This window comes from Parasteatoda tepidariorum, chromosome 7 (genome assembly GCF_982258835.1).
Source record: "Parasteatoda tepidariorum strain Cologne lab strain chromosome 7, Ptep-v5.0, whole genome shotgun sequence".
Lineage (NCBI taxonomy): Eukaryota > Metazoa > Arthropoda > Arachnida > Araneae > Theridiidae > Parasteatoda > Parasteatoda tepidariorum.
The window spans coordinates 68,761,773-68,775,672 of record NC_141761.1 but is presented as its reverse complement, the minus strand read 5'-3'; the positions used below and the strand labels follow the sequence as shown (position 1 = coordinate 68,775,672).

General features: G+C 29.9%; 1 protein-coding gene across 4 annotated transcripts in view; it reads left to right on the top strand.

The window, feature by feature from the left end:
- Positions 1 to 13,900, top strand: part of LOC107447215 (uncharacterized) — a 33,131-nt gene that overhangs the window by 17,667 nt on the left and 1,564 nt on the right. For 3 of the 4 annotated variants that reach the window (XM_071183335.2, XM_043049118.3, XM_087168018.1), the window contains one exon: positions 11,724 to 11,885. In XM_071183335.2, the coding sequence (XP_071039436.2) occupies positions 11,724 to 11,885 (162 nt within the window). Of the gene's footprint in view, positions 1 to 7,280; positions 7,523 to 11,723; positions 11,886 to 13,900 lie in introns of those variants that run through there. The other variant, XM_016062079.4, reaches the window with a different exon arrangement.

Genomic DNA, 13,900 nt, shown 5'->3' with positions numbered 1-13,900 from the left:
ATTAATTTTCCTCGTTTTTCTTTTTTTTTTGTATATATATATACATATATACATATACAGAAAGGGAGAAAGTCCCCCCTCCCAATCTAAATAAACATATGATTTATAAATTCGCCATCGTTAAAGTTTTACATTGTAAAATAGTTAATCGAATTTTCTTTTCATAGAAAGACTGAAGTTCGAAAAAGGTTTAAACGATGATAACTATGGGTAAGGCCTTGGCGAACAAAGAACCTTAGGTATTCTTTGGCCAAGGGTAAGGCTATATGCTTGAACCATAATCAGTAGACGGCCCTTAAATTGAAACTAGAGAATTTTGCTATTTCTACTGGCATTGTTAATTGAAATAAAAAGATGTTGGATCCTAAATTCAAATCTTTCTATTATTCAAATCTATTTTTTAAAAATCTGCAAATAAATTATTTTTTTTAAATTACATAAAACTGTTATTTGTGAAACTGTTTTACAATAATAATAATAATAATAATAATAAAAACTACAAAAAAGCAGCTATAATCGTTATATTTGCTGAAATTCTATGGTCTGCAACAAAATTGTTGATTTATTTGAAGGACAATAAGCATAAATATAAAAAAAAATAATTATTTAAAGTAGATTTTTTTCGTATTTTTTAATAAATACTTTTTAAAAAAAAATTCTTTCATGTATTAGTAGACGATAAATTATGATTTTCAACACCCTATTTACCTGCAACTGTGTTTCAAGGATCAAATCTTTCTAGACAAAGGATATTAAAAGATAAGATAGACAAAGCAGAATAAGAATGTATACATAACATTCAAAAATAGTTGATTAATATATCACGAAAACTATTACAGAGAAAAAAAAAGAACTGTAGATAGGTGGTAAAGCCAAATTTTATCTATTTTTTAAGGCTACCTGTTAAAAAACAAAACAGTAACGACAAGAAGGAGAACTCTATCTATTCCCAACACTATTTATGAATAACAATAATAAACTATTTATAAGGGTCTGGTTCATTTCATCGACAATCACTTCATCGACAGGCCATTTCATCGACACCACTTCATCGACAGGCCATTTCATCGACTAGGTCATTTCGTCGACAGGCCGTTTCCTCGACAGGGTTGTTTCATCGACAAGCCATTTCGTCGACAGGGTCACTTCGTCGACAAGTCATTTCGTCGACAGGGTCATTTCGTCGACAGGGTCACTTCGTCGACAGGGTCATTTCGTCGACAGGGTCATTTCGTCGACAAGTCATTTCGTCGACAGGGTCATTTCGTCGACAAGTCATTTCGTCGACAGGGTCATTTCGTCGACAGGGTCATTTCGTCGACAAGTCATTTCGTCGACAGGGTCATTTCGTCGACATGGTCATTTCGTCGACAGGGTCATTTCGTCGACAGGGTCATTCCATCGACAAGTCATTTCGTCGAAAAGTGATTTCGTCGACAAGTCATTTCGTCGACAGGGTCATTTCGTCGACAGGGTCATTTCGTCGACAGGGTCATTTCGTCGACAAGTCATTTCGTCGACAGGGTCTTTTCATTTACAGGGTCGTTTCGTCGACAAGGTCATTTCGTCGACAGGGTCATTTCGTCGACAAGTCATTTCGTTGACAGGGTCTTTTCATTCGCAGGGTCTTTTCATTTACAGGGTCATTTCGTCGACAGGGTCATTTCGTCGACAAGTCATTTCGTTTACAGGGTCATTTCGTCGACAAGTGATTTCGTCGACAGGGTCATTTCGTCGACAGGTCATTTCGTCGACAGGGTCATTTCGTCGACAAGTGATTTCGTCGACAGGGTCATTTCGTCGACAGAGTCTTTTCATTTACAGGGTCATTTCGTCGACAAGTCATTTCGTTTACAGGGTCATTTCGTCGACAATATTAAGAGAAGATTATTTTGTAGGCAAAGTCATGCGTAATTTTGAAACTAGTCTTATGATTCTTTTACAATAGACGTTATGCCCCTTGCACTTTTTTGTAATTTAGTATATTTCTGATGAAATTTTTTAAGCCTAGCCTGATGCAAAATCTTAATAGTATGTTGAAGTTGCCGGAAAAAAGCATTTCATTTGAAAATTGCCTACTCCTCTATTCATATCACGCTGCAAAAACGAAACATTAATTGTATTTTACACATTTAAGTTGTATATTACACAATTTTTTTCTAATCATATTTAACACATTTGTTTCTAAGATTAATTTTTAATGTACATTATTGTAGATTATCATCGCAAAAGCAATTGCAACAACTATTGTGAATGATTCTTGGTGTAGGGAGTGAATGACGGGTGAAATTAGGAAGGAAAAAAAGACGGTATAAAATGAATCTGTGAGATAATGAAACCATGGGTCGATAGATAATTTCAATGACAAGGTTTTTTCGTCAACAGGCCATTTCAGCTGCAAAAATTTTCTGTCGATAAAAAAAGAAGATTATACTTATATAACGTTCCCCCGCAATGAGTAAAACGCATTAATACAGTTTAAAATCTTGTCCAAAAAAAAAGAGAAGGAAAAGGAACTAACTTTTGCAATGATAACAATGGTGATGTTTACGAAGAATTTAATCCGAAAAACACAAACCTTTTAGATAGTCAGCTAGTAAGATTACTTCTTGTTTTATCAAAAATTTAAATATTCCCTGTGTTTAGATATTTATTTTTTTCAAGCTCAGTTGATTTTTTTTTACATACAAGTAATCGTTAATTTTGTTACTATTGACATATTAATAAAATTTTCTTACATGAAATTTCAATATTTATATATTTTCTCTTTAAAAGAAAGATAGATATAGGAAAAAAACAAACTAAGTTGTATGAGTGGCTATTACGAAGGTTGGCGAGCGAATTGAGCAACGGGCTGAACTTTATAGTATTATAAAAATCTTGGGAAGAAAATGCATGAGGGGAAAAATAAAATGAAAATCCAACTTGGAAAACATATTGGGAAATAATGTTGATAAATTTTTTGTTCTAATCCTCTTCCTCATGTCTTTGTAAGCTATTTTGCTGAAGAGGGAAGTTTCTGACAATTCTTGTGAAATTTAAATGAAATATTATTTTAAACAAAAATCTTGTTCTCGCATTTCCAGTTTATTTTATTTCTTATTTAATTAATTATTTATAACGTTGTGACGTTTAATATGTATTTTATCCTATATGTTCCCTAAACATTTATAAGTTCTTTTACCTTATAAAATAAACTTCGTTTAAGTAAAAAAAAAAAAAAAAAACTCACAATGACTCCACATCCTCGGTATGCGATGCAATCGAAATGATATAAAAAATGGTTCTAAATCAGAGGAGGGGAGGAAACCTGTCTAATTGGTTTTTATGATCTAAAACATTTGGGGAAAAAACGCAATTTACTACGATATAACAAATAAATTGACTTTTGAGTTTATAATTGAGGAGAGTTATCTATATGTATCTGATTTTATTCCCATTAATGTTTAATTAAAATAAGTTTAGCAAACTTGTTCTTTTACTCAAATATTAAAATGTTTTTCTTTTCGATTTGCAAGAGAATAAAAATTTATTTAAATTGATAAAATTTGCAGGGAGAGTATATATTTTAAAGGCGAGCAATAAGTCCTTTAAAAAGTGTAAAAGTGTAAATTTTTAAATTCATGTTTGATATGTGTCCTGATAAAGAAATGTGAATTTTCGTTACCAAAACGAAAAAAGTGGAATTTTGAATGTTGATAGAATATTTTGTGAAATTTTGCCCTTGTGGTTTTTGCTATGCGTGAAAATTTTTATAAATTGTTTTTCTCATTTGTAGTCTATTGAACAAACTTGATATTTTAAATACATATGTATTTTTTATTTTCATTTTTTCTACATTTTAGTTTTGAGTCTCCTGGCTTGTTCAGGCAGAAAATAATCAAAATTTTGATTGGCGATAAGTCGTGCTAATAGTGGTCAGTAAGTGTTTGAAAATTGTGTTTTCATCCTGTGTAGAAAATCAGTTAAAAATTTCAACAATTATACTAGTAAAAAATTGGTCAAATTGTAAGTGCAAATTTTTTTTTTCTTTTTTGTAGAGTAGGAGTTATTTATTCTTACATTTAAATTCCAAGCTTGACTTTTTGTTAATTTTCTTTTAAGCAAAATGTGTCTAATTTAAATCCTGCAAATAAAAAATGAATTAATTCATCATTTACTTACTACTATTATTATTCTTATTAAATTATACTATTATTATTTAATTATAATAATAGTATAATGCAAAAATAGTATAATTTGATAGTATTAGATTAGAATTGAATAATTAATACTATTATTAAATTCACTATTCATAGAAAAAACATATTTTGTGAAGACCAAACACTAACAGGCTTGCAACGTTACGCCCGTGCTTCTAAACAATTTTGGTAAGGTGAGTAGCACTTTAAATATTGTGGGAATCTACAACCGCCTCGGTAAATACCTAAACATCAAGCTTGTGTTCCTATTGTTCTTCGAAATCTCTAATAGTAGTAACGAAACTAAGACTCAATTCGATTGTTCGAATACGCATATTCCTGTCCTAATGTTAAAGATGCTGAACAAAAAGTTTAAAATTGCAATTAAAGTGAACATTAAGAAATTACTTTTCCATCATAAAAAGCCTAGAATTTTTTTTCTACTTAAGCAGATATAATAATTAGGTCTATGATTATTTTCATTTCTGTGAGAATTCGACTGATGTCTATGTTTTTGTTAAAATTTATGTAAAAATGTTGAAAATTTTTACAGCAATAAATTTAGCTTTCCTCTTCTTGAAATAGTGTCTAAATTTTCATTGTAATATATTTTTATTGCTTTCAATTCTAGAAATATATTTTGTTAATTTGATTTGATATTAAAAACAATTTGATTGTTAACGTCACACTATATTAACTGTAACCACGGTCCGGATATCATGCTTGGTAATGTTCTGAAGACAATCCTTACCTATCCTAAAAATAAGTGTCGAGCTATTACGATTTAGATATAGAAAAGTAGATTTCGATACATCAACCGTTTAAACGCTTCTCAACTACCTATTAATTAATTTAAAAAGCGAACTTCTTTTAATGCAATTGGAACAATAAACCGCCATAAAGAATTTTACTTTAGTATAAAATTAAATAAGTGAATTTTTCTAATTAATAATAGAAATATTTAGATTAAATCTCTAAAATAGTTTCAGAATTACGCATGACACTAGCAACGAAATGACCCTGTCGACGAAATGACCCTGTCAACGAAAAGACCCTGTCGACGAAATGACTTGTCGACGAAATGACTTGTCGACGAAATGACCCTGTCGACGAAATGACCCTGTCAACGAAAAGACCCTGTCGACGAAATGACTTGTCGACGAAATGACTTGTCGACGAAATGACCCTGTAAATGAAAAGACTCTGTCGACGAAATGACCCTGTCGACGAAATCACTTGTCGACGAAATGACCCTGTCGACGAAATGACCTGTCGACGAAATGACCCTGTCGACGAAATGACCCTGTAAACGAAATGACTTGTCGACGAAATGACCCTGTAAATGAAAAGACTCTGTCGACGAAATGACCCTGTTGACGAAATGACCCTGTCGATGAAATGACCCTGTCGACGAAATGACCCTGTCGACGAAAAGACCCTGTCGACGAAATGACCCCGTCGACGAAATGATATGACGATGAAATGACCCTGTCGATGAAACGATCATATCGATGAAATGACCCTGTCGACAAAATGACCCTGTCGACGAAACGACTTGTCGATGAAATGATCCTGTCGACTAAATGACTTATCGACGAAATGACCCTGTCGATGAAATGACTTGTCGACGAAATGACCCTGTCTACGAAATGATCCTGTCAATGAAAAGACCCTGTCGATGAAACGACTTGTCGACGAAATGACCCTGTCGACGAAATGACTTGTCGACGAAATGACTTGTCGACGAAATGACCCTGTCGACGAAACGACTTGTCGACGAAATGACCCTGTCGACGAAATGACTTGTCGACGAAATGACCCTGTCGACGAAATGACTTGTCGACGAAATGACCCTGTCGACGAAATGACTTGTCGACGAAATGACCCTGTCGACGAAATGACCCTGTCGACGAAATGGCCTGTCGACGAAACAACCCTGTCGAGGAAACGGCCTGTCGACGAAATGACCTAGTCGATGAAACGGCCTGTCGATGAAGTGGTGTCGATGAAATGGTGTGTCGATGAAGTGATTGTCGATGAAATGAATGCGACCCATTTATAAAACCGTTTTTAACACGTTGAATGTTATTTGGATCACCGGTGACCGGCACTGAGTTTGTTCGTAGCGACACGAGGGTCATCGGTGACCAGCAAAGCCAAGATTAGTAGAAACACATAATTCGAGTAAATTTTTAACTTTTTTTATATTATTATCGTTATTAAAATGGTTTGAAGAAATTAATGCAATATAGAACACACAAAAGTAGTTTTATTTATTTACACAGAGATGCCAACTTGCTCCGGACAGCGAATGAATATTTTCAAGTGGTAGTTTAGTAATTGTGATTTTTGGTTTAATAAATTCAATTTAATAGGTTTTTATTCACTACTATTTTTAAGCAATTCTTAGGCTTATATAATTCACCACTTTTTTCATATATGTCATGCTCAACCTTTCAAAAACTAGCAAAATCTGTCTAATATTTGCAAATTTAGTTTGTAGTTATTTACCGTTGTGGCCGGACGGGCAAGCCATGCAAAATTAGCGTGGCATTCAACGTGTTAAGAAACATTTAAAAAGTAATATAGTTAAAAATATCAGTTATTGAAATATTAGAAAAGAGCAACTTACGTTAAAGAGATACAACTCCAGTCTTATTAAATGTATGTATAAACTTTTGCTTTTAACCTTTCAAGTTCATCATAACGCAAATTTATTTAAATTTAGAAGAAAAAAAACGTTTTTCAAATTTTAATATCCTTATGGAAAAGACGTGCTTTTTCTCTTTGCGATCCGATCTATAATATATTCGATGAAATAATTCATCAATTCATGGGAAAGGTTTTTGATTTCGGATTCATATTTTGCATCTCTATAAACATAAACTACTCATTAGTTGAATGTGATTCATGTGATTTAGAGGGTGCTATTGATTGACAACACAATACCATCTGTTTAATTCTATTCTGTGTTACATTGCTGTCTAATAACTTCGAACATCAGCTTGTTCTTATTGTGCTAAAAAGAGAGCTTTTCAATTACTGTATTTAACAGGTGTGATGCATACATATAAGGACACTATTCATAAAAAAAGCATAAATTATAACTGGAACAATAAAAACTGAAGAATTTATAGCTGCAGTAACACTTCCTGAGTTAGAAGTGATTACTGAGAAACGAAGTAAGCAAACAGGACATTGGTGAACGAAGAGTGTGATTGTTAGTTAATAATCTGACCGGAAAAAAAATTATTTTGCATTTATTTCAAGCTTAGAAATGAACGTTTGTTTTAAGATTTTAACGTTTGTTCTTGTCCTCCTACTTTCCATGATATTAACAGGTAAGATTAATTTCAAAAAATATAATTAATTTGTAATTAATTCAACAAATATAATTATTTAAATTACAAAACAAAATAATTATCAACAAATACTCAATTTTACTTAAATGCAATTTTTTGATTTATTTTAATTTATCAAAGGCACATTGGACATATATTTATAAATATTCAATTCCATTTATTTGTAAATGCTTGCAAAAATTTTGCTATGGTAAAAAATGCTTTATTTTCAACAAAGTCCTTTTTAAAATTTTTCTTAATTGTAAAGAATATTTAAATTTTAATGACCTGAAACTTCATAATTCAATTTGTTTCAAAATCTTATTCAAAAAACATTTTGCTTCATTCAAACTTTTATCTGTTCAAAAATTTTATTTCATAACAAAAATAATAGTAATAGATTTAAAGTTTTAGTGTCAGGAAGGGTAATTCCAAGGGTCTCTAGAAGTCACTGTTAAAAAATCTAGTTGACCCCACAATATACTGCTGAAAAACCCTTGAAACTCTATGTCATAATCCCTTTCAATTAGCTTATCGCTCACTCATCTCATTGTACGCAGCTCGAAAATTCCTATTAAAACAAAGTGAGCCTAAATTAAAGATAATGTTTGTAAACTTTGTATTTACAAATTAGCTGCCAGATCTGCCCTTTAGGTATATGTTCTATTTAAGTTAACAGCCGATGTGTAATCGTGGTGTAATGGTTAGGCAATTCGCCGTCTACCAGAGGGATCAAGGATTCCAATCCCATCTGATAAAAATATTTAAAACTATTTTCCTAAAAAGATTTAAAACTATTTAATAGTTTTTTTTCATTCAATTTATAAATTAATATTTTTCAAAAAGCTTTAAATTTTTAAAACAAGAAAATTAAGATAAAAAGATTTAAAACTATTTAATAATTTTTTTCATTCAATTTGTAAATTATTATTCTTTGAAAAACTTTAAATTTTCAAAAACAAGAAAATTAAGATATTTAATTTGTTTTTATTTTTTAATTAAATTATACGGATATCTTAAAAAAAATTGTAAACTACAAATTAAATTAAAATTATGTTGTTTTTTTTTTGAAAAATTACAACATTTAATTAAAATGTTTAGTTAAACAAGTTTGTAAATTAAAATTTTGTAAGCTTTTTTTTTCTAAAAATTAAGTTGAAAAATTTTGTAATTTAAAATTAAAATCTAAACTTTGAAATTTTTTTAAAAAAATAACCCATTTATTTTAATTAAAAAACAAAGTAAATTAAATGTCCATTATTCCTTTCTTTTTTAAAAAAAAAATTATAAATAAATAAAGCACATCAAATAGTTATTTACCTTTTTAGAAAAGAAAATTAGAGATAAAATTCATTTGTCGCAACTGGGATTTGGAAACCGAAACTAGCTGATAGATGGTAGACAGTCTAAACATTACACCACAAATGCGCAACAGCTGGAAAGGTTTTGCTAGTTTAAAAGTAAATAAACTGAAACTTGAATGTGGCATATTTTACCTTCAGATCAGACGGCTAATTAGTACCCTGTATATGGTTTTTAAACCTGCTCTTTAATAGGAATTTTCGAGATGTATATTTCCTTTGTTAGTCAAACAACTAAAAATTTATTTTTTATGTGTTTGGGGGTTGTGCTCCTTGCTCATGAACGGCATGCGCAACTCTTTTCAAATCGTTATGCTTGCTCATATCACAACTTCGATCAGGTAGAACATGTAACTCAACTATTATTAATTCATAAATCGAGTGCAAAAAACTTCACATAGTAAAATTTTACATAGGAAGGTCCTTATAAGTGCATATAGAAACTAAAATTAAATGGAATAAACTAGAATTTTTTCTTGTAGTATTAATCATAATTTTTTTTAAAAAGAATTAAGCTATAATTTTGGAAATTAATTCGCAACTACCACAATCTAACAATACTATAATTTGCTTTGACTATAATATACATTTCTGGGTATAATTTCTTAAAAACCAAAATGAAATCTAAACCGAGATAATTAGCACGAACTTTAATTCTTAATTTGACACAATTTTTATTAACAAATAGCGAGTCTCAAAGATAATTAAAACAATTTTGCAAATTCATTAAAAGAAGTATAAGAAATTGAGCATAAAATAGAATGTTGTAGAAAGAAAATACAATTGGAGAATACATGAAAGACCCTTATCGCTAGCAAAGCTAAATCTTGAATCTTAAATCAGCTAAAATCTTGAATCCAAATAGAAGCATACATTTTTAAAATTATTCCTTTTAATTCCTGAAGCATTGTATTTATTGTAACATTTTAATAGAGTTGTCTTTATATTATATTAAAGTAATTTTAGTCATTTTTTTAAAAATTTATAAATATTAATGCTTATGAAAAAAAAAAACCCAGTTTACTGTTTACATAAATTTAGAATTTTTTTTTAACCATATTTTTCAGTTTTTTGCCTTGTGTGGAATTTTATACCTAAATTCAGTTAAAAACAGAAAACATTGGGAGTAGAAAGCTTTTAATTGTATCTGAAAGAGTGAGTAACATTTAAAATGTTAAGTTTAATAAATATTTTACATTTATCAGTTAATAAAGGTTATTTTATTAAAGATTATTATTTGTTAAATAAATAAACCAGGGTATTTTACATTATTCACATTATCTTTTTATGTATATCACAAAGACTTTTAAAGCAAACTTAAACTAATTCTTTCATGTAAGATTTAAGTAACTTGATATCATTAAGGAAAAAAAAAAAAAACAGTCAAAATTTTATTGTTTTTACAAAATAAAAATAAAACTAAATGTGGTTTTATATATCCCTAACGTATGATCTGTATTCATAAGAAAATAGTAGATTTTTGGCAAAATTACAATTCAAATAATTAGTTTTTGATATGAAAATTTTATATACTCCAATTAACTAATTGATTTAATAATAATTTTTTCAGCAACAGTAATATATCGTAATGACAGGTGATTTTAATAGAAATTAGGAACATTTAGTTAATGTTAACACTCGGTATATTAAGCCCGTTACACGAATTGTGGGGAGCGAACAAGTGTACGGCAGTTCTGAGGGTTGACATTTTGTCGGGAAGAAACCTATTTCTTCCAGGACAATGGAAGAAATCGGGTAAAAGGGATGAAACTGAGCGGAATGGAAGAAACTAAAATGACCAATATAATTGTTTAGCAATAAGGATAACTATTATAAGAATCTAACAGTTTTAACAATAAAAAATAATATGGTATCAGAAAATTTTAAAGTTTTTCGCATTAACTCCTTTTTTTTCCCTAAAAAAAAGAACTATTTTCCAAATATTTATAAAAGTTTTGAGTAGAATTTTCAGAGCTAAAATCATATTACTTTAGAAAAAGTTTGAGTATTCCTTCCTAACGGTTTTTAATTATAAAAATTAGTATACTATTTGTGATTGTGAATTTAATATGTAATTTGAAGCAGGACATTAGTTTTAGTATATGGTTTGTAAATTTGGTAGTAGCAATATAATTTTAAGACATTTTAACTGTTGGAAAATTAGATAAGATTTTCTTATGTTTATTTGAGTTAAATCATGAGAGTACAGTAATTTTAATATTTTAAGAAATTCATTCAATTTATTTTTCATTCTATTTGTTGTGTTTTAATTTTTGCATAGATATAATATGTAAAAAAAATGAGGAAAAATAATATAACAAATAGTTTGAAAATCAATACAAGTTTTAAAACTAGATTGCAACTACTAACTAATTAAAGTAATTGTTTTAATATTTGATATTTCTTTTTAAAAAAGAATTTGTTCCCCCATTGGTGAGAAGAAACCTCTTTCTTTTAGCGCGGTTTTTTCCCACTGTGGAAGATTAGCTATCCCTGGCTTCTGGGTAGTGAACTAAAATGCTATAATCTTGGTGTCTCGCCAAGAAACTTAAAAAAAATCAGTCTAATACTTTAAAACATTTGCAAGTTTTAATAGTTTTTTCTCTTATAAATATTTTGTTCGCTGCCTTTTAAATAATACATAGTTTGGATTTATAAACAGATCTGTTAAACACTCGGATACACTAAAATACTTCTTTTTAAAAAAAAGTTCAAACATTTAGCTCAGTTTTAAAAATTCTCAACTGAATATATACTAAAAAAAAATTCTTTACAGGCTGGATTTTTAGTTATTCATTCGTGTTTTCCATTCAAATTTAAAATACTTTTATCATTTCCAGGTGAAGCACTAAAATGCCATGTGTGTAATTCTTTAGAGGATGATGCATGCGAGGTCCTAAAAGATGACAGATACATAGTAGAATGTCAATCAGTGAACAATGATACTAGTCGCAATCATACTATTTGCAGATATGAGATTTTATCGGTTACTTCAAAACATCGTAAGTATTCAATATTCATCAGAATAATTTAAATACTGTTTACAAGGGATTTTAGCAATAGCTGAAATTTTTATATCTACTCAATGCACATATTTAAAAAAAAAAAAAATTGAACCACGAAATTTTTGCTTAGTACGTCACATTTACATATAGGACAAGGCAGAACTGTGGTGGCTTAGGGGTTAGAGTATTCGCCTCTTAATCAGGTACACGGGTTCGAATGTAAACGATGGATCGTCTATCCAGTGCTTCCCAAAGTGTGGAAAAGTTTAGAGGAACATATCTTACAACAAACGAAAATTTAAATTTTTTTTTTTTTTAAAACAAAGTTAGCCATGAAAATTTATGATTATGTATTTTTCTATTGCCGATTTTTTGCAGAGTTAACAGTTAATAATTAGTGGTATCAACAGCCAGTTGTGATTTTTAACTTTTGTGCAATTTCTTTTATAGTAAAAAATACATTAATTTTTAAATTAGTGGTACACAGCGTTACGAAAAAATTTAGAAACGATACACAAAAGTCATAAGTTTGGGAAACAGTGACGAATTCTGCACCCGGTTCGCCCCAAGCACAGTGCTGGCGTAAGATATTTTCAGTGGTTGACAGATCCTGGGTTAGAGTTCCTCTTGCCGCCAGGCTAACTGTGGGAGGTTTTCCTCTCCATGTAACGTGAATGTGGGTAAGTTCCATCAAAAAGTTCTCGATGAATGCAAATTTCTCCAAATACTTGATTCCGAAGTTCCCTTGTCTTCTGGATTAGGTTCAAAATTACAAGGGTATGGAGATGAACATTAGTAGTCGTAAACCCAAAATCGGGTCAACTGTTCAACGACCGCTATAAAAATAAAATACTTGATCCAAGTCCCCTTGCTGTTAGGCTAACCGTGGGAGGTTTCACTCTTCATGTAATGCAAATGTGGGTCAGTTACATCAAAAAGTCCTCCACGAAGCCAAATCCCTCCCATTGCCTGTTCCAGAGCCGCGGTGGCTTTGAGGATCAGGGCTAGTTCATTCCGCTCTTAGAGCTGAAGCTGCGATTTCTCTCCTCATGACGTCACTGTATACACAGATCTCGGAGATCGCTAGCAAAGATATTATGATAACTTTGTATCTTTCTCTCTGTAAAAATAAGTTAGACTTTTTCTGGTTATTAGATTTCAAACTTTACACGATTAACACATTATTTCCGTTCATAAACATAGTTCAACAAAAACTTTCTTGACCATTATATTAAAAAAATGCCATTTTAAACTCATAAAAATATTTTACTAGTTGGCGAAAATGACACTATAAATACTTTATTTTAATAAGTCCAGTTTTAACTTTAATTATTAAGAAAAGCCTTTTTATCTACATAATCTTTGATAACTATAAGTTGGGTTAAATTTAGAATCCTGATTTGAAAATATGCCGCCAATAGAAATTTGTTCATACTTAATCATTAGGAAACATCAACCTTAAACGCTAATTACTGAAACAAACTAATAATTTAGGTTCATAATGATATTTGAAATTTTACAATTGTTTATAGATATTTAAATTTAATATAATTTATCGATATTTAATTTTAAGAGAATATAAAAAAAATCATAAATATTTAGAATAACTACACTGAAAAATATGTTATGAAATTAGGAGAATTCTAACTATATACTACATATTTTATTTATACTTTTTATTTACGCTTTAATTTTCTTTGACTTTATCCATTTTTAATTTTTTCACCTGCCTTTCTTTTTGAAGTAACAAGGCGATTTCTATTTAGATGGTGAATTTTTATAAAAGTTCTTAACGATAGAATAAATGTATTGCTGTTTTATATTAACTGTGTCATTTCGGTTACAATTCGTTGAATCCATTCTTTACATAGTTGTTCACTTACTTTAGGGAACACGTGGAAAATTATATTTTTTCCTTTTGTGTTTCTATCAGAATTTTTGCAAGTTGCAATCGCGCAAACTGGAATTTCATTAATAGTTTTACATTTTTGCAAATTCACTGCAATAAACTG